The 27,182-nt window shown below is 32.9% G+C and overlaps 3 protein-coding genes across 6 annotated transcripts; 2 read left to right on the top strand and 1 right to left on the bottom strand.

Annotated features, from left to right (window-relative positions):
- Positions 1–370: 370 nt before the first annotated feature.
- Positions 371–2,200, top strand: LOC114398341 (protein ANTAGONIST OF LIKE HETEROCHROMATIN PROTEIN 1-like). The gene is made up of 2 exons (XM_028360528.1): positions 371–679; positions 970–2,200. Exons 1-2 carry the CDS (start codon positions 532–534, stop codon positions 1,998–2,000), a joined length of 1,179 nt encoding a protein of 392 aa, XP_028216329.1. The 5' UTR covers positions 371–531; the 3' UTR covers positions 2,001–2,200.
- Positions 2,201–2,335: 135 nt separating this feature from the next.
- On the bottom strand, positions 2,336–9,456 carry LOC114398339 (protein NETWORKED 1D-like). Of its 3 annotated transcripts, none has more exons than XM_028360526.1 (5): positions 9,201–9,456; positions 8,840–8,912; positions 8,460–8,707; positions 3,872–7,938; positions 2,336–3,786 (listed from the first exon to the last, which is right to left on the bottom strand). In XM_028360526.1, exons 3-5 carry the CDS (start codon positions 8,560–8,562, stop codon positions 2,635–2,637), a joined length of 5,322 nt encoding a protein of 1,773 aa, XP_028216327.1. In that variant the 5' UTR covers positions 8,563–8,707; positions 8,840–8,912; positions 9,201–9,456; the 3' UTR covers positions 2,336–2,634. The 3 variants fall into 3 exon arrangements, with proteins under 3 accessions (XP_028216327.1, XP_028216326.1, XP_028216328.1); XM_028360525.1 differs by having other exon boundaries at positions 8,460–8,704; XM_028360527.1 differs by lacking the exon at positions 8,840–8,912 and having other exon boundaries at positions 8,460–8,704.
- Positions 9,457–19,039: 9,583 nt separating this feature from the next.
- On the top strand, positions 19,040–23,816 carry LOC114400571 (selenocysteine methyltransferase-like). Of its 2 annotated transcripts, none has more exons than XM_028363077.1 (7): positions 19,040–19,223; positions 19,489–19,545; positions 19,641–19,873; positions 20,519–20,648; positions 21,366–21,572; positions 22,124–22,195; positions 23,211–23,816. In XM_028363077.1, the coding sequence occupies exons 1-7, from the start codon at positions 19,068–19,070 to the stop codon at positions 23,358–23,360; spliced, it is 1,005 nt and encodes a 334-aa protein (XP_028218878.1). In that variant the 5' UTR covers positions 19,040–19,067; the 3' UTR covers positions 23,361–23,816. The 2 variants fall into 2 exon arrangements, with proteins under 2 accessions (XP_028218878.1, XP_028218879.1); XM_028363078.1 differs by having other exon boundaries at positions 19,041–19,223; positions 21,369–21,572.
- The last annotated feature ends 3,366 nt before the right edge of the window (positions 23,817–27,182 follow it).

Below are 27,182 nucleotides of genomic sequence, written 5' to 3'. Positions count from 1 at the left end.
TGTATCACTAGTATTTCTAGTAATCATATAAAATCCTCAAATATAAACCATTTGGATCAAAATATAAGAAAAAAAATTTAATTTGTGTTGGATTGAACTATAAACAAATTTTAACTTTCTCTTATTCAACGTCAGTATTCCATAAATATTCTTTATTTATTTAATTGAAATTTTATTTTTAACAATATTTTTTTTCTATACAATTAATATAGATGATACTTTAGGAAATAAATTAATTTTTCAATTTTTTCTATTGAGATTATGAAAATTAAATAATATTAACTATTTTTTATAGGTGTGATAATTTTTTTTCTTATATTTCAATCCAAATCCAAGATAGTTAAAAAAAATATAATCCTCAAATTGGACAGCAAAATGGACCATAGACAAAGATCGCGTGTTCCGAATTCCGAGTAACATTCAGTTTCACTTCAGACTCTACTCTTCATTTCTTCTGTCTCTACAATCTCGACCTTCTAAGTAAGGTTCTCCTGCCACTGCAAACAGTGAATTTTCGTGCTGTTGTGTTCAATGGCACCCTTCCAGAAAAAATCAAAGACAAAAAAGAAGACCAAGAAGTTCAAAAAACACAAACAGGTGAGCATGGTCCCCATTGAGCCCAGAACCAGTGAGACCGATTGGTGGGACTCTTTCTGGCACAAGAATTCTACTGTCCCAGGTATCTCCCCATTTCTAATCACTTCAAAGTTTCAAACTTTAATGATTTATCATTCATGTTGTTCTGGGAGGAAACCCTTTCATGCATGTGTTTCTCTACTCACTTTATCAATTGTAGTTGGTGAAGAAATGATGGGGGTTCTACCCATGGATTTTCTTCCCACACCCCATTGCTTAGGGCAATGATATCATTTTCATTTATTTTGTTTTTGGGTGGTTTTATGGATATGATTGATTTGATTTTGGAAAAAAAAAATGATTTTTATGGATATGATTGATGCAAACCTGCAGGATATACTGTACCTGGTGATGAGGCAGAAGGGTTTAAGTATTTCTTCAGGGTGTCAAAGACTACTTTTGAATACATATGTTCCCTTGTGAGGGAGGATCTCATATCAAGGCCTCCATCAGGACTCATCAACATAGAGGGAAGACTTCTTAGTGTTGAGAAGCAGGTTGCAATTGCCCTTAGAAGGTTGGCATCTGGTGAGTCTCAGGTCTCAGTTGGAGCCGCCTTTGGGGTTGGGCAGTCAACAGTGTCTCAGGTGACTTGGAGATTTATTGAGGCGCTGGAGGAACGCGCCAAGCATCATCTCAATTGGCCAGATTTCAATAGGATGCAGGAAATCAAGCTTGGTTTTGAGGTATCCTATGGGTTGCCTAATTGCTGTGGAGCCATTGATGCAACGCATATCATGATGACCCTTCCCGCTGTCCAAACCTCAGATGATTGGTGTGATCAAGAGAAGAACTACAGCATGTTGTTGCAGGGAATTGTTGATCATGAAATGAGATTTATTGATATCATGACAGGCTTGCCTGGGGGCATGTCAGTTTCCAGATTGTTGAAGTGTTCGGCATTTTTCAAGCTATCGGAGAATGGAGAGCGTTTAAATGGAAATGTGAAAGCTTTTGGTGGAGATGTTATAAGAGAGTATGTGGTTGGTGGGTGCAGCTATCCTCTTCTTCCGTGGCTTATGACTCCTTATGAAACTAATGGGGCTAATGGCATATCAGTTTCACAGTCTATTTTCAATCACAAACATGGAGCTGCAAAGCTACTTGCTGTGAGGGCATTCTCACTGTTAAAGGGAAGTTGGAGAATCTTGAGTAAGGTTATGTGGAGACCTGATAAGAGGAAATTGCCCAGCATTATTTTAACATGTTGTTTGCTCCATAATATAATCATAGACTGCGGAGACACCTTACAACAGGACGTTGCCTTGTCTGGTCATCATGATTCTGGATATCAAGAGCAATGTTGCAAGCAAGTTGATCCTTTGGGGAGGACCATGAGAGATAATTTGGCCAAGCATTTGTGACATGAATGTAATTAGATGTTTATGGTAGTTCTGATGATACCTTTGTACATCTGATCTAAAATTTGACTTTTGACTTCAGCATTCTGTTGTTGATCTTAAGAAGCTGAGTTTTCCTCCCTTTTTTGGGTTGGGTATTGGGATTTTATCCCCTTGTTTTTGGTTAATGTTAATTAATTATTATTGAAAGAAATGTTGCTGAACATTTAGCTAATTAGCTTTCAGTCTTGTAGGATAATTTATCAATGAGCCATTATATCTCAGCAATGAGTTCTAATATCTCCAGTCTTATTTCATTTTATGTTTTAACAAACGATGCTTAAGACACAAACAAAACAAAGAAAAAAGGAAAATAATTGCATGGCACCACAATGGTAATCAAAGTAATAGCTAGACAAGAACGACAAGTCTAACCAAGAAGGAGGGGATTATTCAGAAAATGAAATGGCGAAAATTCCATCCTAGCTTCTTCTGAGTGAACATTACATAACATGTACAGCAGGATCTCTACGCTACAAGAACAATAGATCCTCTCCGTAGAAAAACTTGTAGAGTCTTGAACCATCTCTAGATTATAAAGTAAGATTTACAAACAAGAAGTCTCAAGTAATTTAAACTATGCTGAAATCCTGCCGACTTAATCTCCCTTAGTGGGAGGTTGCATGCATGCACAAAAGGGTGCTTTCTTCTTTTTGTTCTGGTAGCTTCTTCTCGTCCCACCACCATAGAGATAATCTCTCAAAAGAACTTTTGAATTTCGTTCATCCATCGTTGCTTTTCCTTTGCCTTCTTTTTCATCATTCAACTTCAGAAGTAAGAATTGCAGTCTTTGCACTTCGAACTGCAGCCGTCCTATTTTTTCAGACCCTCTCCGAGCCTGTTCTAAAACTCTCCTTCTGCTGGCACTTCCACTTTCATCTGATTCTGCTGTAGACTTCCCAGCAAAGGACAAGGTACCCTCTTCTACATTCTTCTTCAACTTCTGGTTGGCATCAAACAACTTTGTGATGGCTTCCTGAGTAGCTTCAAGCTGTCCTTTCACGGTATCATACTCGCTATCTTTTCCCCTTGTGCTCTCAGTAATTTCTATCTTGCTCATCAAATCTTGCACGGTAATTTCAAGGTTTGTCAACTTCTGAGCATCAGAATCAAGTCTTTCTAAAATCTTTCTCTTGTTGCCATCTTCATGAGGATGTGGATGTGGATGTGTAAATCTTCTTGAGATCTCTAATTTGTCCACACTCAACTCCTTCTCAATCAAGGACTCTACTGAAGGATATTTGTTTTTGGGTTCCTTGGTTGCTCTCTTTTGATGATATCCAGTAGGTGCAATGGCCATCTTCTGCACCTTGCCAACAGTCAGGCCAATAACGCCATCCTTATTAGCCGTTTCCCACAATTCAAGCATCTGATCATCATTCTCGAGAGTTCCTCTCCTAGTTAACCCGTATGAACATTCAGATGTTTGATCAAGCATGATGTCTTTTGGCAGAACTTCAATTTCTGCTACAGGGACATCTGACACTGATTTTTTTGCCTTCTGTTCAACATACTTGCTTGCTTGAATATTTTCATGGCGCCGGCTGATTCCAGATTTTAACACTTGAATCTCTCTCATTTCATCCTTAGTTTTGAAACTTTCATTCATCTGTTTAACAGCCATTTCAATTGCACTGATCCTTTTCTGCAAGCCTTGGAAGTCTGGAAGTGCATCTGTTGCCATAGCATTCTGATCTTCACCTGTTTGTGGACCACTTTCAGCATATTTGTGATTCGTCAAATCTTTAACCTGGAAACAAAGATTGAAACAAATTACATCAATATAAAAAATGAAATAGTGGCTGGTTCCCAGCTGAAGATACCATGTAAATTACCTTTAATACTTTGTAGTTATGAGGATTTGCATGTGCAAGTGTCTGCATCTCCAAGGATGTTATACAATCATTCAAAGCACTGACAGCTGGGACATAAGCAGCCAAATGACTACGTAATCTCCCATTTTCACCTTCCAATTTGTTAACTCTTTCTTTCAGCGTTTCACTTTCCATACCTTTAAAGTTGCTTCTGCGATCAAGATCTTCACATGCATCAGCTAGCTCACGCACCTTCTCTTCAAATAATGTCTCATTGACAGCAGAAATCTGCAGTCTGGTATAGAGTGTGGCAGCCTGAGTATCCTTGTCTGAGGATAATTTTAAAATTTGACTAGCTTGGTCTTCAAGTATCACCCTGGCTCCAGCATACTTGCTCTTCAGATCTTCCACCAATCTTTGCAATTCTGTTTTCTCATCATGTAAAGTGCTAAACATCTTTGCTGCTTCCAGAATCTCATTTTCCTTTTGAGACAACAATTCCTTTCCATTCCTAATCTGACAATTTAATTGATCATTAACGGATTGAACTAATTTTAGTTCATTGCTTGACACTATCAAGGACTCTTTAAGATCTGAGTTTTCCATTTGTACATCTTCCAATTTGCCCATCATTATTTTTAGTTTCTCCTCAAGGTCAGTATTTACTGAACAAAGTCTATCAAGATCTTTGCTTAGCTCTTTAAGTGCCTGGAGTTTTTCAAGGACAATGTTCTGGTAAAGCAGAGAAAGATTGGATTGTGCTATTGTATCGTGAATCATAATGCAGATTTCTTCTTCCAACTTACTTTTCTCTTCACCCAGGTCCCGAAATCTTTTCATCAAGGAATTTTTCTCTTCAAAGGTTTTGCAACTTTCTTCCTTTATGTTTTGGTGATCCTCTTTCAAGTCTAACAGCTGTTTGCATAGATTCTCTATTTCAGTTGTCATTACTTCCGTTTTCTCTTCTCCTTTGCTTATTGTCAACTTCAATTCCTGATTCTTCTCCAATATCTTCTGTACCTCTGCTTGCAATGCCAAGAACTGCTTAGACTGGGTTCTCAACTCCTTATCAAGAGAATCTCTTTCTGTCAAAAGATTTTCAGCCTTTAATTTCAACTGGCCAAGGAATGCAACAAGAACTGAATTCTCAATGGCCACTTGCTGGCTTTCATTGAAAATGGTGACAAAAGAATTCTGTGTCTCCTGAAGTTTGCCATGTATATGGTTCAGAAGCTCCTGGTCTTCTTCAATAATACCATCACACCTAGGCTCACTGTTAACGTCAAGAGTCTTTAACGCCTGAAGCAGTCCAATTCGTAGTATTTTAATTTTCTCAGACAACGAATTCACATCAACTTGCTTTTGAACATTGTCATTCTCCAATTTAGATACCAATCTATCAGACAGTTTGGAAGACTCCAAGAGTCTCTGACTCTCAACTAGAAGGGAGAAGTTCTTTTGCTCCGAATCCTGGATACATTTCTGCAAAATGAAAATTTCCATTTGAGCATGTGTAGCTCTGTCCAGTTCCTCTTCAAATTCCTTTTTCTGGTAATCTGCATCTTCTTGGAGAACAAAAATTTGTAATTCCTTCTCAGCCAATTGACAGTCATTCAATTGCACAATTCTGGAATGTTCTTCCCTCTCAGCATATAAGGAAACAAGTAGCTCTTCCAACTTTTGAAGTGCAGACTCCCTTTCTGCTTTCAGTTCCAAATGCTTCAGTTCCAATTCACTGTGTTTTTTCCCAAGATCTTTCAGAGTTTGATGAGTGATGTTCAATTGTGAAACCAACATTTCTTTATCAGAGGTGAGACTGGACTTTTCATGGTCAAACAACAGACAAGAGTCTTCTAAAATCTTTGACTTTATCCTTAATCCTTCAAGCTCAGAATTCACATTAAATAGTGAATTTTCTAAAAGGTGGTTTTTTTCTGAGAGCTTCTCCAGCTTCTCAACTGTGGTTTGTAACTGAGAAAACAAGGTGGCTTTCTCAGCAGCAAGAGTGGATTTCTCCCCAAGCAAAGATTCACAAGTTTCTTCCAATATCTTTACCTTTCCTCGAGCACTCTCAAGTTCAACAGTCAAAACTAAAAGGGATCTCTCCAAAACAGCATTCTTCTCCAAAAGCTTCTCCATGATCTCCAGTTTTTCCTTTAGAGCTTCTTTCTCATCTTTGTAGGTTTCACATCTTTCATTCAGCTTTGAGTTCTCATCTTGCAATTTCTTCACAGATGAGGCAAAGCACTGTGGATCTAAGTCAGTTGATCTGACATCCTCCATCATGGATTCATGTCTTTTACTCACATCATTAAGCTCATCTTTAAGACAGTAAATTTCTTGCTGAAGAGCATTTCTTTCATCTACTTGCAGTCCAACCTCCAGCTCAAGTTTCTTTATTATCTCCCTCAGATTTAATATCTCATCCTGCAAATTTTTTATAGACAAAGATGAAGATAATTTGATCTCATTTAGAGTTTTGTTTTCCTCTTTGGACTTGTGTACTTCATCCTCTAAAGCCTGCTTATGGGATTCCGTATTCTCCAGAATTTCAGCCTTACTATGAAGCTCGGTGGCAAGAGACCTTAGCTCCTCCTGAGATTGAGAATGCAAATTCTGAAGATTTTGGAAAGCAGCTTCAGCCTCGATGAATCGCAATCGCTCCTCTTGTATGCAAGTCCAGAGTCTACCCAAATCCTTCTGCTTCTCACTAAGTTCTTCACTTTGAGATCCAAACTTCTGTGCCAAAGACTGCAATTCAGATTGCAGAGTCTGATTTGATGTTTCCAAGAGAGTACACTTCTGTTCAGAACTATGTAACTTTTCAACCCCATCATTTATCTTGCAATTTAGCCTATGCACCTCCTCCTGGGCACAAGAGAGTTTATGCTCCATACTGGAAATTATCTCCAAGCATTGTTGATAGCGAAGAGCTGCATCTTCCTTCTCTTCAGTAAGTTTAGCAATTTCTAACTTCATGCCCTCAATTTCATCTTTTGCTGCATTAGCTTGCTCATTAATTCTCCTTGCATTCTCTTCAGCTTGTATTAGTCTCTCCTCTAGTTTTGACAACATCTCCAAGGACTGATTATATTGAACAAGGGCAGCTTCCTTTTCAGCTTCTACTCTAGCAAGGTCTTGCTTTAAGGATTCAGCTGCAGTTTCAGCTCTAGTTGCTCGTTCATTAAGTTCTCCTACATCCTTTTGAGCAGAAGAAATATTTTCCTCCAGATTATATATTTTCTCCAAGCATTGCTGGTACTGAAGAAGACTAGCTTCTCTTTCAGCCTGTAATTTAGTAAGAGCTTCCTTCAAGGTTTGAACTTCAGCTTCAGCTTTGTTTGCTCGTTCATTAAGTCCTTGAGAATTCTCTCTTGCATGAGACATTTCTGATTCCAGATTGGACAATCTCTCCAAACTATACTGATACTGAAGCAAGCCAGCCTCCTTTTCACTTTCTAACTTAGCTAGGACTTTCTTTAAGGCCAAAATTTCTGTCTCGGCTTTGGTAATGCGTTCAGACTCGGGTAAGACTTGAGCTCTAGTATTTTGGCTTCCGTTGTCTTGCCCTTTAATCTCCTCCGTGTCAAGAAAATTAAGCCCCCTTCTTGCAGACTTTGCATGACTTACAGGTTCTCCTGACATGAACAGATCATTGAGCTGTTTTAAACCCTTTCTGCTTATACCAGAATCAGCTTCATCAGTATAAGATCCATTTCGACTGATTGCATGGAAATGAGTTAAAGCATCCTTTTGCAGGTCATCTGAGTCAAGAAAGGCACGGGAAAAGTGGATTGTCTCTGGTGTATGTGGTTCAGTCTCCATGGAAGTTACTCCAGGTGAATCATCTGCGGGTGCCAGAGGAGGGACTTGATTAGGAAATGCTTCAGCCATAGTATGATGGGCCTGACGTATCACTCCAGTTGCGTGATCATATCTCTCAGCCAATGCCCGGTATGCGCGATAAAACTCTTCAACTAATTTCATAAGCTCTGGGCGTTTCTTATAATACATTTCAGCCCTCCTGGCAAATGAATCTGCATCTTCCTCGATCAGCTTGATCATTTGCTTCACCTTGGAATCCATATCTGTTCATGAGGAGGTACCGTTGAGATAAAATAATGTGTTTCAGGATATTAGATGAGTGTTAACAGCAAAATTTCAGTTTTCAAGTAGTAACTAAGGAAATAGATGATATAAGTGAAAGGAAAGATGTAATGCAGGAACTAGATATGGCTTATTCTCATCTATTTCCTTAGACTGAAATATATATTGACAATTAGAAATTATAAACCAGAACTTTTAGTGGCCAGTCCAATAACCTAAGGTTTTAGCAACAAATATTTCAAAATCCCAAACGTATAAGGTCCTATATCAATATCAGTAACTATCTATGAGACTATGATAACAAACAAATATTAAAACTAGATTTTAGAAAGAAGAAGAAGAATGATACTGCTCTATTAGATTCTGTTCCCTGTTTAACAGAAGCATTTCTTTCTTCAGAAATGGGTGCAATTTAATCTCCAACCAATTAAGATGCCAGGTGATGAATAAGAACTATATATGTTAGCATCTTAAACAGAATTGTTTTCAAAGCCAGAATTACCCGTCAGATTCTCTTGGAGCCATTTCGAGTTCTTGGGGCTAATGTGACTGTCCCACCACCATGAATACATTCTTCTAGAATCAGCATGGGACAGAGTTGCCATCGCTCCGGCCAAGTAAATCAACACCGACACCGACACCGAGTCTTCTGATTTTGAAGAAACTCAATCCGCGAAAATTCAATGATTTACAACAAGAACCACGTTAACACAGTTACATAACAGATGGTATAGAGAGTCCCTCTTGCTGCTTGAAATAGTCATTGGAATAAACAAAAACAAAAAAGAATGCAAATGGCTCAGTTTCAGATAAATCATAGACACTTTTTTTCTCATCAAAGCAAAGTAAAACATCACCAGAAGCAAAGAAAAGTTTACATACCAGTTCAGTTAAACTCACAAGTTACAAGAGTAAAAGAATCAACAAACAAACATCTGACACACCCGAGGCAGTGCTGATCAAACACAAAATTCCAATTAGAACCACCAAAAAAAAAAAGATCAGAATTTGGCAAGTAAACATTAAACAAGAACATAAATTATGTGCATGTCAGAAAAATACAAAAAAAAAAATGTTCTAAATTATTTTTTCATGAAGATCACTTACGAACATGAGATGGCTACACCATATAATTCAAAACACATGAACAATCAAGAAGGTTGCACTCATGGTTAAGAGATCAAATCTCAACAACTACAAAGTACAACATAAGGCTAATAATTCAGGTAACATGTTAACTCACCAAAAAAATAACAAAATTCAAACGTGAGACATTCGGTTCCAATTAACACCAACGGCCATAAACAACTTCAACTGCTTTTTCTTCTTTTTTATTCCATTTTCTGAGTCACCCCATGTTGCTTAGATCTCTCTTTTGCGGACAATGTTGTTTTGTTTCTGTATCTCTCTCTCTCTCTCTCTTTCTCAGCTTTGCTTTTTATGCAGTATAGGTTGGTGGTACTGTCTCCCAGCGTCTCAGAACTGTTAAAGTGGAAAAGAAAACAAAATCATAACAAGTTGGCAGAGAAAAATAAAAAGGAAAGATGACTATTAAGAAAAAACAAAATAAAAAGATTAAGTAAAATCAAATTTCATTAATGAGTAATTTAGAATCTGATACTCACATTGCTCACATTAATTTGGTGCATTGAAATGAAAACGGTAAAAGTAACCGCAATAGAAAGAAAACTAATTTGGATTCTCAACTGACTCTTTTCATTTCTTTCCGTTACTACAATTTGCATCAATTTTAATAATGAGTATCTTAAAATAATCGTTATTAAAATAAAAGTATAAAAATATTACTACTAAATGAGAATGAATCAATGAAATTATTTGTTACATTAAAATATTTAATAAAGTACGTGGGATAATCCTTTAAGAGTAAAAGGGATCCAACTTAGTGGATTTATTAGGTTATATAAGTTATTATAAATCTATGAATCTGTCTTCTTGTATTCATTCTCACGGATAAAATAAATAGTATGAAACTTAGTTGCGTGTATTTTACGGGGAGAGGTATAATGTGAGTTAGCATTACCAAAAAATTCAAATACGTCGCCGACTTTAGGGTGAATTTATTCCATGTAATAATAACAATGGTTGGCGTTGCTGAATGGTGCATCATGGGGTGAACAATGAAAATGTGAAAAAAGCAACACTATTGTTATTGTGTGCCAAAAAGTAATGGTTGTACCAAACAAAAGTCATACGCTCCCACATTTAAAATCAATTAAAATACATAATTACTTGCTTTTCTGATTTTACTCACTTTTGCTCCCATAAATATTTTTTGTATCGTGGAAATTATATTATTTGATTGCCGTGAGCCCTTCACAAGTCAAACCGACAACCAATTTGGATTACTTTCATGGAAGGTAATAAATTACTATTTTCATGATCTTAAGAAGGAAATTCGAACTCTGGATTTTTATAACTAAAATAAGTTTTTTAATATATATATATATTATATTCGTCCATTACTGTTTTTACTTTTTATAGACAATGTGGAAAAAATACGAGGTGATTTGATCATATTTACAGGATGTTTTTCAGTTAATTCATTTATTAAAACATAACTTTCTGTTATATAAATGTATTCTATATTCCTATTATAGAAATCTGTAAAAGCCACTAACATAAATATAAAAGTCCATCATATACGTTAGTACAAAAGTTACAATAAATATTATGTATATGACATTAATTTGATGTCACGTTTAAACCCGTATTTTGATGATTTGAGAAGATACTTGTAAATAATTTTCTTAAAAAAAAAAACTTGTAAATCATAAAGTTATAAGAAAAATGGACACAAATATTATGTATTTATTATTAGTGCAAATTTTTTTAGTCACCGTATTATTAGTGCAAATTTTTTATTGACTTTATTAATTTGACAATTAATACAAGTTAAAATATTTAATTAAATTTTTAAAATTCAACAATTAAGTCATTAATTTTTGTCACCATGACATTAGATTAGAATATTCACATGCTTTACTAGTAACTCATCTCCATCAAAAACCTCAATTGACTATCTTTATCTTTAATAAGATCTCTTTATTTAATTACATTTTTATTCATTTATAGAACTCAACACAAGACATTGCTTAAAGAAATTATGTACAATATCTCTCAAATAAGGAACTTTTTAATCAATTATGTAGTTATTTATTGATGTAGATATTTGATTTGATCTTTAATTTATATATTAAAAATAATTAAAATCTTTTATACCTGCTAAACCAACCCAAACCAAGTGAGTATTGATTAAATTAGTTTAATTTAAGTTTGACAGCAAAAATGCATAAATCTAACCCAACCCAGATAAAAATAAATATCATAAATTTAATTAAATCCAATCCAAATTCAGCAGTGCACCCCTTGTGATTTTATTATGATATATTTGTTAACTTTTATAATAATTATGAAAAATTATATTAATGATGATTTCTAATTAATTAAAAAAATAAAAAAAATCTATAACTATGAATAAAAATTAAACTCCTTTAGTATTCCTTTCATTTCTTTCAAAGTTTTGGTATATCTTCCTCCAACTTATTCTTAATATTTTAAATACTAAATAAAAGTATCGAACAATATATATATATATATATATATATATATATATATATATATAATTATTTAATATATGAAGTGTGTTTAATGTTTTTATTTGGTTATGAGAAAAATAAAATATTGACAATACATATTATTTAACAAATAATGTAATATTTTCGTATAATTTGTTTGATAATATTCTTAATCTTTCGAACGTATTTTTATGAACTAAATATAATTATTAATTATTTTTTTAATTTTAAAGAAAAACTTTAAATCATATTTTTAAACAAAACTAAAGCAAATAAACCCCCTTTTTTCCTAATACGGATAATTTATTTTTAAAATTATTAAATTAGTGTAATTTAAAATATTAAAAAAATATAATTTTAAAATGATCAAATTGTTATAATTTTATAGTCAAATAATTTATAGCTATTAATAATAGTAGTTCTTAACAATTGTATACCACATACTATTTCTAATCCTAACAGCTATAAAAGTATAAAAAGAAAAAGAAGGTTGTAACCTATTAAATAATACCATATTAATAAAATTTTCAGAAATTATTCTAATTTGATAAATTTAAAAAACATACTTTAAAAAATAGATTAGTTGAATAAAAAGTGGTATATAAATATAGAATAAAGAATAACAAGGTAAATATTGAAGGAGGTGTAAAGGGAGAAAATGACAAGTGTGGTATGAGAATGAGGGAGTGGTCGACAAGCAAAGGACGGCGAACTTGCAACATCGCTCATGTCATCACGCCGCCCCAGCAAATTCCTTTGTCCCATTACGAGAATCACACGAGTTTGTCCTGGGAGATAGGAGAAGAGAAAATAATACTAGTCTAAACTCTAAACATATATACATTCTATTTCAAATTTAAATGGTTAAGTACACACCAAAAAAAATAATTAAATGGGTTAGTTTTGTCTAATTAATATAGTCAAATAAGATTTTAAAAAATCATAATTGAGTTATATTTAAATAATATAACCTCCTTCACACCGAATGACCTTAAATAGTCCCAAACTGCCACCCCCTAATGAAGCCTTAGAAAAACACCCTATAAATCAGAGTGGAGAGGGGAATATTTATTTCTTGCTTTGTAGGGCATAGCAAACCCATAATCGAAACTTTCACGACAGGGAAGAAGGGTATCTTTCACTTGCCACACGGGCTAATTAAGCTCGTTGGCTCTGTGTAGGGATAAAAATGGGTCACGCTAAATTAGACTTTGGTAAACTTAAGTTTGGTCTGATTTATAATCATAAAATCTGAGTATGATCTTCCACGTGTTAGACGCTAATTTTTAAAGTTATAATCATAAACTCCTCAATAAATGAATAAAAATTTGTGATTCCAATACTATTTATTAGGCTTTGCTTTATATCTTATTTATGCCATGAGGTGCGCATGGGTGCTTGTGAGCTCAATGGCACGCGTAGACCATATAATAATCACGGATTCCCGGTCTTCTAACTTCACCTTAACGTTTTGCCTTGTATTAGATGTAGTGACTGTTCTAGTAGTACTTTTTTAGAGATCTGCACATGGCACTAAAGTAAGGTTTTGATAATTAGAGTGTTATTAATCAGTTTTTTTGGTATATTAGTTATTATTTTTTTAAAAAAAGATATTTATTATAAAAATTATAAAAAAAACATTAAAAAATTATGAAGAACACAACTTAATGAATCTGAATAAAAAAAAATTAACTCAACATTAATCTTTTGTGATTATTTATGGGTGGGTACAATTAAATGTTTATCATCACGATAACCGGTTTCGACGTCAACAAGACCAGCACACATTAACTACATGTATATATGCAGGTTCAGTACTCTTAAAACCCAGCCAAATTCTATAGGTAAAACTTGCTCAAGTAAAGAGGCCAAACAAACTGGGCGTTCCCTTACAAGTGTAGGGTCCTTTTTTCCAAACGGCTTATAATTTGTATGTTTTAGTTTTTTTGTTTTTTGTTTTTCCAAAACAAAGGACATTTTAAAATTTCATAATCTAATTAATGTTTTTTCTCAAATATATTCTTATTCAATATCCACAACTATTGATAAGATCAAGGTATTAGATAAAAAAAAAATTTAGTCCAAATATAATATTTTTTAGTTTCATTAAATATTTTTTAATTTATGTGTAATAACTTAAGTATCAAAAGAAATGAAAAGAAAGTATTTAACATGGAGTGACTAGATAATGATAATTGTTGTTGAATGACGACAATAATAATAAAAATATTAATAATGACATATATATATATATATATATATATATATATATATAATATGACAATAATGATAATAAAAATATTAAAAGAAATAATAGTAAATAATCATAAGAAAGTGAATTAGGAAAAATGATTCATAATGTTTTTTAACTTAACTTCTCATGAGAATAAGAAATAAGAACATGAAATAAGTAGTAGGACAAACAAATATTATCCTATTGATGCATAAACTCATTAAAGTAGGATAAAGCATCTTGGTGATCACATATTCTAAAATTAATTCATAAAATAAAAACTATCTTCTATTTATATATATTATTTTAGTTACATCACCGGTTAATGTGAAATTTTTAACTGTATCCCTTAGCTCACGTCAAGAACTGAGCATATTAAAAGTAAAGAACAATGCTATATAGTACGATGATTCATGGCACGAAATGCACGAAAATGTTGTGTAATTATTTTAAGAAATACAGTAATAAATAAAATTCTAAATGAAAAATAAAATAACAAATTTTTAATACAGTTCCGCTAATTGTTCAAAGTTCTCGCAAACTTTTTCTGTTTTTTTTCTATAAAAAAAAATAATCTCGCAAACTAGTACCAAAGCCTTAAGTATATGAATACAACCTAAACCATTGCGTGTCACTAAGATATCAATTTCAAAGCACGAAGAAAAAGATATCACTGGGTGTCACAAAATCATGAGGAGCATAATATATTACTTGTAGTTGTTAATTCCATTGCATCAATGATCAATCCTACCACTTCTCTTATTTCTCCTTCTACGATGATAAAGTATGTGAGACACGCAGCACATATCAATAGTAGAGAGAGTTTTATTGAGTGAAATCAGGTCTTCAAGAGGAATTGAGATTGCAAAAGAAAAGGAAAATTGAAGCTGACAAAAAAACCAAAAACACAGAGAAGGAGGCAACGTGAATGAAAGCTAAAACAAATAAAAGTAGATTAGATGAGCCACATCATTCGTGCATTTCGTACCAATTTGTTTTCATACCATTAAGCATTTTTCAAAAGTAAAATGTGCAAGACGCGATATCTCCCTAATTGTCCAATAACAACCTAATAAGGATAACAAGTGACTTAATACACCTAATATCAATTACTAAGCTAGGATCTAATATCATTTTATAATTAAATTTAAGTATAATTCAATCATAAAACTAACTAATTATTATACTATATCACTAATTAATGCGTGACATCAAATATTGGGTTGGATATGACTGTATCACATTTACACTTTCACATGACCAATACATGCATGCAGCTATTTAAAGTTTAGGCATCTTCTTATTTTAGAAAAACTATATCCCTAAACAAATTTAACTTGACAGTTGGCTTATCTTGAAGGTAGACTGAAAATGATCAACCACGGACAACCCATGTGACTTGGTGAATTAAATATTTAAATGAGTTGTCTTACAAAAAGAAATTCATGTTTTGGATAATCTAAAAACATTGAACTAATTAATAGTAAGACTAACCTTAAGCATAAGATATTATAGAGGAGGATTAGCACAAGACAAAATATGCAGAAGCTTTAGACCGCAAGCCTGCAATGTTTGACAGAATGAAGGGCGAGCATGTAGCCACACTAAAAACACCCAAAACAAACAGAGCAGATTGAATCCATCAGTATAAGAAAAAGCAAGGAATTAACGTGACCTCCCCTAAAACTTCCGAAACTGACATCTTAAAGGCCTAAAACATTTCTGATTTTTTGTTGCAGATCACGATTGACTAATTAATTTTGAAGATATTTGTTTTATTATTTTTATATATTGTTTGAATTTAATATATGATTTATTTAAAAATATACAACTAAATTAATTTTTTAAAAGAATGAGAGGCGAGTTTCTGCAATTTTTGGCAAACTTGATCAAACTTGATTGGGAAGGAATTGAGTTTAAATTTTTTATTCGCATTTTTTTTTAAACTTACCATACCTAAATATATATCACTCTTTAATTTTCTTTGTACACTAGTGTTCTAATAAGTAATAAATAACTAACAGATATGGATTAGGCTAAGCTCAATCCCCATATAATGTCACTACCAAATTCAAAGTCTCAAACATCCAAAAATCATGAGCATTGACCAAAGTTAGCACTAGATTGAGTTCTTGTATTATTAACACAATGCTTTATTAATATATGTATGTGTGTGTATTAAATTAAAAAAAAGGTACTTTAAATAGATATATCGTAAAAAGTGACTAAATAATTAAAATAAACTACACAATCGAATTTCAAAATCTTTCTTACTTTATTGGGCTTAAAACACTTTTAATCACTGGAACATGAGGATGGATGAGGACCGGGTGTTATACTCAGATCTGAATGGCCTAGCTAGCAAAAGAGGAAAGGGATTCTCCACTTATAAAAGTAGAAGTGTAGATCATGAATCCAAAAAAAAAAGTAGAGTAGATCCAACAACAACTTGCATTTCTGGTTCTTTTGTAAGGCTTACTGTTTCTACTGTAAAAGTATGGTAAAATATGCACCCAGAAACACAGAAAAAAAAAATAAAGAAAGAGAGAGAAAGCCAACATTATTTTTATTTTTTCAATTCCCACTTCGAAGGAAATCCAACCGTTGCTCCGAAAGCTGCATAATTATCAATTATCGAAACTACTGTTACACACTTACATTATTATTATGAGAAAAAAAAGTTATGCGTGTAAATTTGAAAATAAGATCTATAAGACTTTTTTATGTTTTTATATTCTTTTAAAATCTCAATTCAACACACTCTTAATTTAAAGACATAAACTGAGTCCTATCTATATGTTTGATAAATTCATAATTGAATTATTTCTTATAATTTGAATTCTTAAGTGTAACACAATAGTGGGGACTGCGGAGAAGAGGCGCCAATGACGGCAAAGTAATTTTAATGATGAAAATTTGGTTCCTCGTTGGGTCATTTCATCATAAAGGTTTTAACGTCAAATCGCAGATCTAACTATCTCTCTTTACTCGTTATGATTGTCAACCATAGTACTTTTGTTTAGATTGATTAGAAATGAAATACAAAAGAACTTAAAACTGAAATTAAAAATAAAAAAAACAACCCTCAGCCTAAACTATGCATAAAAGTTAAAACTCACGAGTACTAATAGGGCATTATATTTCTTAAGATCTTTCTAAGTCAGATCAGTACACCGGAGCTTTATGATGGGTGTAATTCTTTTCCTAATAATTTTATTCAAGTTAGACAAAATAATCATCATTAGTTAATTTACACAAAGAACGAGTGTGATTAATTCTGATAAATTATCGTTTCTTGCATGTAAGTACAACTCAAATTATAGTGCGTTTAATAATTAACCAGATAAATAATATGAAATCAATAGTTGAAACAGAAAGTGAGAGACACGTTAATTGAGAATTGCGTATTTGTTAAAATTGGTGGAAGCTGCTCTTAGGATTTGGAATGCCCGTGAAATCCAACACAAGACACTGTAGAATGGGTACCTGCGATGGTCCCACACGCTCCTCCTTGTCTGGCTCAAACGAATGTAAATACAAAGTTACGCTGCTAAATAGTTTGACTTTATGCGAATAATAGATAGATAGATGGCACACCGCACAATGTACGTACGTTACTTTGTCGTGTCCCCATTTCATCATCGGAGTTCGGAGATGCATGCCAAAAAGCCAAAGCTCAAGATATTATCAGTCCTACCTATCGTATAATTATTTGTCATGATGTTGTTAGGTTAAATAACGAACATACGCCGAGGAGATGAAGAACCCCCTTCTCTTTTTCCATCCCATGTGCACACATTCAAACACTCTTTCTCACTTTATTACTTATACTTGCTAGTTTTCTCATCGCAACGACACTTTTTATTTTTTAAGAGTAGTCAAGCATAAATCATTTATAATTTTAAATATCACATCAATATCTCTCATTTTTCTATAATTTTTTTTATCATATTATAAATCTTATCATACTCCTCTCTTTTTTATATATATAAATTCTTTTTCTTCTTTTATTTAATCTTTTTTTAAGTGTGAATAACATATTAAATGTCGATCAAATATTTTCCTTTTTCATATCATCATATTTTTATTTTTTATTTATTGAAAAAATAAATGAAACACCTAGATCATTGAATCGATTGATATGGTCTTATTGCCAATGTTGTAACAACCTTCTTGCTTTCTTTCCTGGTGTTGTGCTCTCCAAAACAACAATAAAGCTTTATCCCAATTAGGCGAGATCGGTTACATGGATCCCACAACATCATTTGGCATGGTTAAAAACTAAGGTTTTAAAAATATTATTAAGTCTCAAGTCTCTTTTGATGAGTTTCTCCAATATCTTTTTCGTTTTCTCTCTTTTCCTTCTCCTCAAGCTAAAAATCATGTCTTTCATTCTTCTAAGTGGCTCATCTCATGGCCTTTATTGTACATGCCCAAATCACCTTAAAGAATTTTACGTCATCTTTTTTACAATAGGTGCTACATTAATCTTCTTTTGTATAACATTATTTCGTATTGGATCTTGTTTTGTATAATCATACATCTATCTTAACATCTTCATTTTTGTAACTCCAATTTTTCTCTCATATTATCCCTTTAAAATTCAACATTCACTACCATATACTATAGCCAAATGTATAGATGTATGACAAAACTTGCCTTTGAGCTTGGTAGGCATGTTCCTATCACAAATGATTCCCTATGCTTTGCTTTTCTCCGTTAAAAAACATTAATATATTAGAAGTTAAATACTATAAGAAACCAACAAAAATTTGAAGATATAATTAACAAAAAATATATGAAAATTCACAAAATAATTTTGCAATGTTATCCACTCATATCTTATTGTAATATTATTCATTCTTGAACTCCAATAAATAATTTTTACTTACAGTTTTGATAAATATTTTTTAACAATGATTCCTATTTTTAATTCTTTAACTTGTGCATATAAATTAAGGATAGAAAAATTGTATTATATAACATTTATGTAAGACCTACTATATTATTAGAGGTCCCTTTTTTTCAATAAAAATTTACCTGATAATAAAAATAAAAATATAAAAAAATCAATATTAGTATTTTTATTCAAATCAAATAGTCCCCAGAAAACTCGCCTAACTCGAAGCTTATTGGTGTGTGATTCATTTTGAGTTAATTGTTATAGGCATAGGATTGGGCCATGACGTATATCCATATAGAGTTTGGGCTGGGCCTTAATCCGTAGATAAATGTATAAATAGAAAATGGGAAAATCCTAGGTTCTCTTTCTGGCGTAAAAATGTCGTCGTTGATAACAGATTTGCTCCGTCAAACCGGCGGCACCGCCGTCATCGACGGCGGTCTGGCGACGGAGCTGGAGCGCCATGGCGCCGACCTCAATGATCCTCTTTGGAGCGCCAAGTGCCTCTTTTCCTTCCCTCACCTCATTCGCCAAGTACAATCCGTTTCGAATCTAACGCACCGTTTCAACTCTCAAATTTTTGTTCTATTTTTCCATTATTAAATAAATCTCTGTGATTTCATTTCATCAGTGTTAATTGATTTCACGAACCAGATTTTTTTGCTTATATCATTGTTAAGCAGTTCTTGCAATGTTACTATTTTTAGCTTAATTGAATCATGTGTTTTTGTCTTTTTTTCCTTTTTTAATTTTTTGCAATTGAAAATTAAAGTAATGATTGAATGACTAAATGGAGCAGGTGCACCTTGATTACCTGGAAAATGGTGCAGACATTATAATCACAGCATCTTACCAAGTGAGTTAGTTGGTTTGGTTGTTGAGCAGTGTCTTATTTCTTTGTTAATTTCTTTCTAATGCTGAAGTCGAGGTACTTGTGTTGTTTGTGCACAGGCCACCATTCAAGGGTTTAAAGCCAAAGGCTATTCTGATGAAGAGAGTGAAGCCTTGCTCAGAAGCAGTGTTGAAATTGCACGGGAGGCACGCGAAGTTTACTATAAAAATTGTGCTGGATGTCGTTCGGGTGATGGGGATGATGATGGTAGAATCCTCAAACAACGGCCTATCTTGGTTGCTGCATCAGTAGGGAGCTATGGGGCTTATTTGGCCGACGGGTCAGAGTACAGGTGAAATGAATCAAACGATTAAGATTTAGTATCTAGACTTCGTTTGGATAAACTTCTTTATAAGCACTAGTATAGGAAAATAATATAAGGTAGTAAAACGAATTGAACTTCTCTCCTATGCTAAAATCAACTTATGTACTTAACTTTTGTGGAAGCGTTAGCATCTAATTTCTCTAAAAGCTAAAGTGTTTCAGTTGATTTTAGTTTATTGAGAGAGGTTCAGTTCATTTAATCTTTTTATATTCTTTTCTTATATAAGTTCTTAGGGGGAAATTTATCTAAACTGAGTCATAGCATTGTTTGTGATTTTTGTTTTCTTGTATCTATTATGTAGCCCATTTATTAACAAACAATCAAGGTGATATTCATGATCATTATAAGTTGTGTTTCCCAGGTCGTGTATTTAGCTTTGTATTGGTTATTTTGGTACAAATCTTTCTTGTTCTTAAAGGGAATGGTATCAGAAAGTTGTATGAAATGAACTTCTAGTTCCATCTTGTGCTTACATATTTGAGCTTTTTTCTGCATAGGATCATTGACATTTTTAGAAAGGTTGGGGTTTGATAATGTTTGCTTCTGTTCTCAGCACTGATAGAAATTATATATTTTTTAGTGTCACGTTTCTTGATATTTTGTTTCTAACAGTGGGGATTATGGTGATGCTATCACGGTGGAAACTCTTAAAGATTTTCATCGGAGAAGAGTTCAAATTTTAGCAGATTCAGGTGCTGACCTGCTTGCATTTGAAACAGTTCCCAATAAGCTTGAAGCTGAGGTATCCTACAGCTTTGGACAGCCAAATGCTAAAATTTACTCACATGGTTCTTTTTTATCCCTATCTGTCATCCATCTCTTAAAAATTATTGAAGCATAATCTTTTTTCAAACTTTACCCTTAATATTTATGAGTGAGAGAAGATCAATCAATATTTTAATATTTTGAATTTTCTAATGAAGGGTAATTCAGTCAAATGAACTTGTTTTGCTTATAATTGAGGCTATCTAATGACATTCTTATTTCTTGTGCAATAACCTTAAAGTGTGGATAATGAATGGTAATCAAATTCTTGATGATTGAAGAAATTCTGTGATATTTGTATAATTCATTTTGGTTGATGTGCTTTTTTTCTATGTTACCATGAAATGTGAATCACAAACTTTTGATGGATGTTTTCTTTGAGTGAAGAAGTTTTCAACAAAAATTTGGCCCAAATTTTGCCTTGCTTCCCTAGACCACAGGAAACCAAGAAAGCATTAAATTTCTATTCTGGAGTTTCCATTGCTTTTGTGAAAGCATAAAATCACTAGTAAAGTAACTATAATGAGTAACTCATTAAAGCATATATAATCAATTAAAATCCCAGAAAAAGTACAAAATAATAGTTATCTAAAGCTAAATATTGGTCTTGGACAATTAAACTTTGCAAGTCTTCACTTGCAATGTTCATTTTTTGTCTTGACTCCTGAATTTACCTAACTATATTGACTATAAGCAGGCTTATGCTCAGCTTCTGGAAGAAGAGGACATAAAAATTCCTGCATGGTTTTCTTTTAACTCTAAGGATGGAGTTAATGTTGTTAGCGGTGATTCTTTAATGGAATGTGGCTCTATTGCTGAATCATGTAATAAAGTTGTCGCTGTTGGAATCAACTGTACTCCACCAAGATTTATTCATGGTCTGATTGTTTTGCTTAAGAAGGTAAAACTTAGGTTCTCTTGTTTCCAATATGTTGTGTGTAGGCTAACTATTGAACTTATTTTTTTACACATCATAAATTCATATTTTGTTTTTATCAACCTCTCCTACTCTTTTAGGTCATTATTAGTACTGCTGTTTCAGTTCTAAGTGTTAGTATTCATGCTGCCAAGTTGTTTTCATTTTGATAAGTCGTGTACATTAGGGTGGATAATAAATACACATGGATGTTAATCTGTATAGGTTCAACCATTCAAGAGTTGCATAATATTGTAAATAGCCTTCAACTATTTTTAATTCTTTATTTTTTTATAAAGATGGCTTATATGAACGGAAACTTCTCTGAATAAAGTACTTAACCTATACCCTGATACAGTTTTCGCATTAATGTACAACTATTTGTCTCTAGAATGTAGGTAATGTCATTTTCCCGTGTTTTTTTGTGTTACTTTTGTGTGAGGAATGTGCCAGTGTTGATAAGCTATCATATTGTTATAGTTATGGGACTTGTCTTTGTGGAATACTTATCCTTGATTCACATATGGTTTCTTCAGGTGACTACAAAACCAATTGTTATATATCCAAACAGTGGGGAAACTTACGATGCTGACCTAAAGGAGTGGGTGGTAAGTTTATTTCATGTGATTGTACTATTACATTTTAAAGGATAGGCAGGCCTACTTTGTCTTAAAAATTGAAGAAAGATCTATTATAGAATATAAGTATCAAAATTATCATATAAAAAATGAGCCACTTGGATTATGGAAATTATTCTGCTTTAATTAAAGTAATTCATATTCTGTCAAATAAAAGAAAGAAGCTGTAAAGGCAAACTTAATTATAGAGTAAAAGTATATAGGTGTGTCCCTATCCCTTCTCTTTTCCATTTTGGTGAAATCATTTTATTTGAACTGTACAACTGATTCAGATTGTTGTGTCATGTGTGATTTATCATTTAAAATAGAAACTTGCTCAGAAGTAGGAGTCTTAGTGTAAGTGGTAGCTTAGTACTGGTATGGAATGACAGATTTCACATCCTTTTATTAATAATCGTATACAAGTACATATGAAGATTTTAAGGAAAGACTTGAATAGTTTTTTAGCCCCTATAATATATACAGGGTTGTTTTCTTTTTGTCCTCTTAATTTTTTTTTTCCTGTTTTGGTCCTTATAAAATGTTTTTGTTTCATTTGGATCCCTGTCCTAGTTAAGTGATGACATGGTTAATAGAGATTAGAAAATAGCCAAATGTGCACTCATGTGTTGGACATGGTTAAGAGAGATTAGTGATTATTTAATCATGTTCCGCCTGTGCAATTTTCTATATTTCTTGTAACACAATAGCAAACAATGCATGTAACATGATATCATAAGAAATTAATGGAACCCCACATGAACATGAATTAACTCCTTAAGTTATGTATTTGTTTTATCTAGTTTATTGTATTTTTCAAGTTATGAACTTATGGTTTGTTAAAGTTGATTAGTACTTCATATGGTACACATTCTTATCTTTGAGAGAAACCACATAAAGCATGGAGATAGTTTCTTAGAGATTCAATCATTTTAAAGAAAATATTTTGGGATGTTTCTTGAATTATGTATACAGTCACACTGATATTATGCTGTTGTTATTGCAGCAAAATACTGGTGTTACAGATGAAGATTTTATCTCATATGTAAATAAATGGTGTGAGTTAGGAGCTTCCCTTGTAGGTGGCTGTTGCAGAACGACTCCGGATACTATTAGGAAGATATACAGGACCCTGTCTAGCAGTCAATCAATCTAATTTACATGTCAACAAGGTTGGCAGCTGCACTGGATCTAGTTGCTTCTCTGGGCTAAGATAGGACCATAGGATGATTTGGCTAATTCATTATGAAATATTGGTCAATGCAACTTGGAATATGCTTTGCCCTTGGAGCTAGCAACCTGAAAATCGCAATTTGTGATCAAGAGAAAGATGCGTGTTGTCCTTCTCGTTGATTTTGAAAAAAAAAAAGAACGTGGCAACTTATGCAGAATTTTAGTAATTGTTATGTTTATTATAACATAATTTAGGATTATTAGTATCTTAAACATTTTCCTAACTAAAAATCATGTTGAGTGGAGACTCACGAGATGAATACTTATGGTCTCATATCTTTTTGTCTGTTTTGTTCCTTTTTTTCGGACCTGGAATATTTTCATTTTAAAATTGTAATCTTAAAGATTAGCCAGTGTTATGGCCAAATTAATACGTAAACAAAAATGCTAACAAACGAACTATGACATTGTTCATTTAATCTTTAGATGACTTTAGACTCCGAGAATCAAAAGGTAAACAAAATTACAACTAGAGGGACTGAAATGAGATGTTTTAAACTATAGAGATTAAAAAAGAAAGTTGTTGTAATTGCATGCATTTAGCTTACTAACAGTCACATGGGGCGGAGACTTATGCAAAGAGTTCAGGCTTGTTGAGTCAGAATGTAGAAATGGACCATATGCTTTCCGTTTGATCAAAACAAGCTATGAACGAGTGATCAGTTACGCATAGTATAATTCCAATAATCCCTCTTGACATTTACATGGATGGGATATATGCTGATGCATTAGGCAATTCATCATTGAAGAAGCCAGCCACATGAAGGAATAACCCTTTTTGCATAATATAGTACTAAATTTCACATATCACAACTTGTGGTGTAACAAAAGAGGACGAAAGAGGGACATTGTAGATCATCCTTTTCTCTCAGTAATATTTTCCTCATAATATTTAGGTAAAAAGAGAGATACTGTCCAGTGCAAGTTAGCGTTATTAATTACTGTTGTTATGTGCACATTTTTGTAGTGTAAAAGATTTGAGAGAAAATCCATGAGTTTAATGAACCCGTATTTTTTTATTAGTAATGAACGCATACGAGTTGCAGTACAGCGCACAACTAGGAATAACTACAAATTAACACTGATAAATGGACAACTACTATTTAGCGACTATTTCGATTTTCAATACTGTCCATTCAAGCATATAAAGTATAAGCCATATCCACCAAACTTATTACCAACCTATTTAATTCGAGGGTGGTGTATTTAAAACATTGAATATGCCACCGAAGAAAGTGAACTTCTGCGTCTAATCGTTTTAGTTGCGTTTGAGATCCATCCTAATTAGTGATAGAATTAAAATAATGTATATCGGTGGAAGTAACTCTTACTCATAAGTAAATTATTTAGTTTGAGTTATAGGCTTAAGTTTAAATTCTAAGACAATATCAGAATTTATCTCAATGATGATTGTTAGACTATCGAGTCACCCATTATCTGACATTTACCAAATCACATATAAATATCCAGTCCTGCAAATTTTAGGTTTAGAATATTAATTTAATCCTCAGGGTGACAGAAATATGGTAGAGATTCCACGTTTAACTAGTGATATGATAAAAAAATAGAACATATCAGTTTGATTTAGTTTAAACACAAGCTCACATTCTTAAAATATATATTGAAAATTTCCTTCCGAAGTTGTGCCCACTGCATGAAATGAGATGTCTACTTCCAATAACATTGATAACCAATTTGCCTCCTTCCTTAATTGAGGCAAGCAATATGTTAAATTAATGCTTATAAGTAGTAGTAAAATTCTGGTGCATATATATATGGTGTACAATATAATTTATGCACCTAACTAGTTAAAATTGACTAAAGGCTTTACATTTTTAATTTAGGGTCTTAACACAAGTAGTGGCAGCGCATCCAGCTTACCCGAGTCAGATTTAACTTTGACTCGAGTAAGAAATATAGTTTCTTTTCATGAATTCAAACTTGTTTTAACATGTTAGGAAAGTTTAAGTTATGCATATTCATTTTAAAGACCAATTGTTGTTGTAGCAAAGGAATGTACCAATGTGTACCATGTCTCACCCAAGAATTTTTTTTACATCGTATAAGGCTAAAAAACCAAACCGTGCTGTCGGGTCCAAAATCATTGAGAGCTAAGGATGGAAGGAGGGTTTGAAGTTGGATTTGCCAACAGATGCTGTGTGTGGAGTGAAAAGATTAATGACATAAGATATAGAAAATCATGATATGTTTATGATATTCAAATTATTAGCCTTCTATTGAAATTATTCTGTGGTTTAAGCTTGTGATGGGGGAATGTTACCAAATTATTATGTTGTATGAACAATACACAATATTGAAAACATAAAACAAAACAAAAATGGTACTCACCAAGAAAAGTAAAAAAGTTGAACAAGTTAAATATGAACATTCAAGAACATCATGGATAACTATAAGCTTGAGAGCACTGTTTTGCATGCCAAGATTGTGCATTCTTTTGTCTGTTGACTGCCAGGATAAAGCAAAGATCCAAAAAAAGAAAAAGAATAAACAAAAGAAGCTTTCTTTATAGCAATCTTAGCTGAATGAAATATTTTTACCTAAAGCTCACTTTCCAAATCAGGCCACGGTTTTACTCTCATGCATTACCATGTCGTTTTCCTAGCTCCCCTAGGTGTGTAATTTGTATCATCTGCAATGAATCATAATAAAATCATGAAAAGTAAAGAATAATATTTGTGAAATTTTCTGATAGAAGAAACAATCGTGTTGTCTACACGGTAGCCAAAATGTACATTGAACTAGTATAAATTAATTGGTGATGATGTGATGATCCAACATGCAATAAAGGGTTGCATGCGTGGGTTTGGTCTGGCAGGAATTAAAGACAGTGATGCAAAAAGCATGGCAAATGATAGTATAAGGTAAAACATGGCAAACAGAGAAAATATCTTTTGTCTAGTTCTATGAAAACGAGGAAATGGTCTTAAGTTACTCAACCATAAATAACAATAACTGTTTAGGTGGAAAACCCTTTCATTTTCTACTACCCTATGGTCAAAAGCTTCACATCAACATCACCATCAATATCAGCCTTATAAAGTCAACACAACAGCCTTAATTATTTTTTAAAATCTTTTCACACAAACTGCAAGTCATTTATGGAACTCTTAACAGCTCCAATGCTGATGTGTATTGTTAAGGTGAGTTTGGCAAAGCATATGTCATATGATCTTCTTGTACAGGTTCATGCTGAGGCTTCCTTGTTGCTTCCTATATATCTGAGGCACTAACCTCAAAGTTGAGAAGGGTCCAAAAGATACAGTATACATTCCCTGCTTGCTTCTCTGCATTGTTCTGCTTTATAACTTGAATAATGTTGGTCCCATTCTGGTATTCCATTTACTCTGCACAATGCTGTTTTTTCTTCCAACACTAACCAACGACTATGTACTTTTTTTTTTTCTCTTCCTAAGTTTTTTTTAATATAGACCACACCTATTCTTCATTGGAATCAATTATGCTATGAGGCTCTTCCTAAGATTATTGTATATTATTGTAAATTTTTAAAATGAAAAAGAGAGGAAATGGTGTGCTGATCAAACTTTTAATTTAAAAACAATTGTTATTGCAATATTGCAATTAAGTAAACTAATCTTGTGTTGATTCAAATAGAATTGAGTTCAAATCCTTTATGGAAAGTCTTTATGTATGAAATAAAGGTAGTTGAAAGAGAAGATTTCACTAGACATATCAATTAGCTTTTTTAGTAAGATTAATCGTTGTC

This window comes from Glycine soja, chromosome 19 (genome assembly GCF_004193775.1).
Source record: "Glycine soja cultivar W05 chromosome 19, ASM419377v2, whole genome shotgun sequence".
NCBI classification, from domain to species: Eukaryota; Viridiplantae; Streptophyta; class Magnoliopsida; order Fabales; family Fabaceae; genus Glycine; species Glycine soja.
The sequence above is the reverse complement of the archived record's forward strand: the minus strand, read 5'-3'. Positions and strand labels throughout refer to the sequence as shown.

Coding starts and splice junctions, on each gene's coding strand:
- LOC114398339 (XM_028360526.1), bottom strand. CDS start 8,562: ATGGCAACTCTGTCCCATGCTGATTCTAGAAGAATGTATTCATGGTGG. Junction 7,939..8,459: donor GCTCCAAGAGAATCTGACGG/GTAATTCTGGCT, acceptor CCTCATGAACAG/ATATGGATTCCAAGGTGAAG. Junction 3,787..3,871: donor ATAACTACAAAGTATTAAAG/GTAATTTACATG, acceptor CTTTGTTTCCAG/GTTAAAGATTTGACGAATCA.
- LOC114398341 (XM_028360528.1), top strand. CDS start 532: ATGGCACCCTTCCAGAAAAAATCAAAGACAAAAAAGAAGACCAAGAAG. Junction 680..969: donor CAAGAATTCTACTGTCCCAG/GTATCTCCCCAT, acceptor GCAAACCTGCAG/GATATACTGTACCTGGTGAT.
- LOC114400571 (XM_028363077.1), top strand. CDS start 19,068: ATGTCGTCGTTGATAACAGATTTGCTCCGTCAAACCGGCGGCACCGCC. Junction 19,874..20,518: donor GCCGACGGGTCAGAGTACAG/GTGAAATGAATC, acceptor TGTTTCTAACAG/TGGGGATTATGGTGATGCTA. Junction 20,649..21,365: donor CCAATAAGCTTGAAGCTGAG/GTATCCTACAGC, acceptor ATTGACTATAAG/CAGGCTTATGCTCAGCTTCT.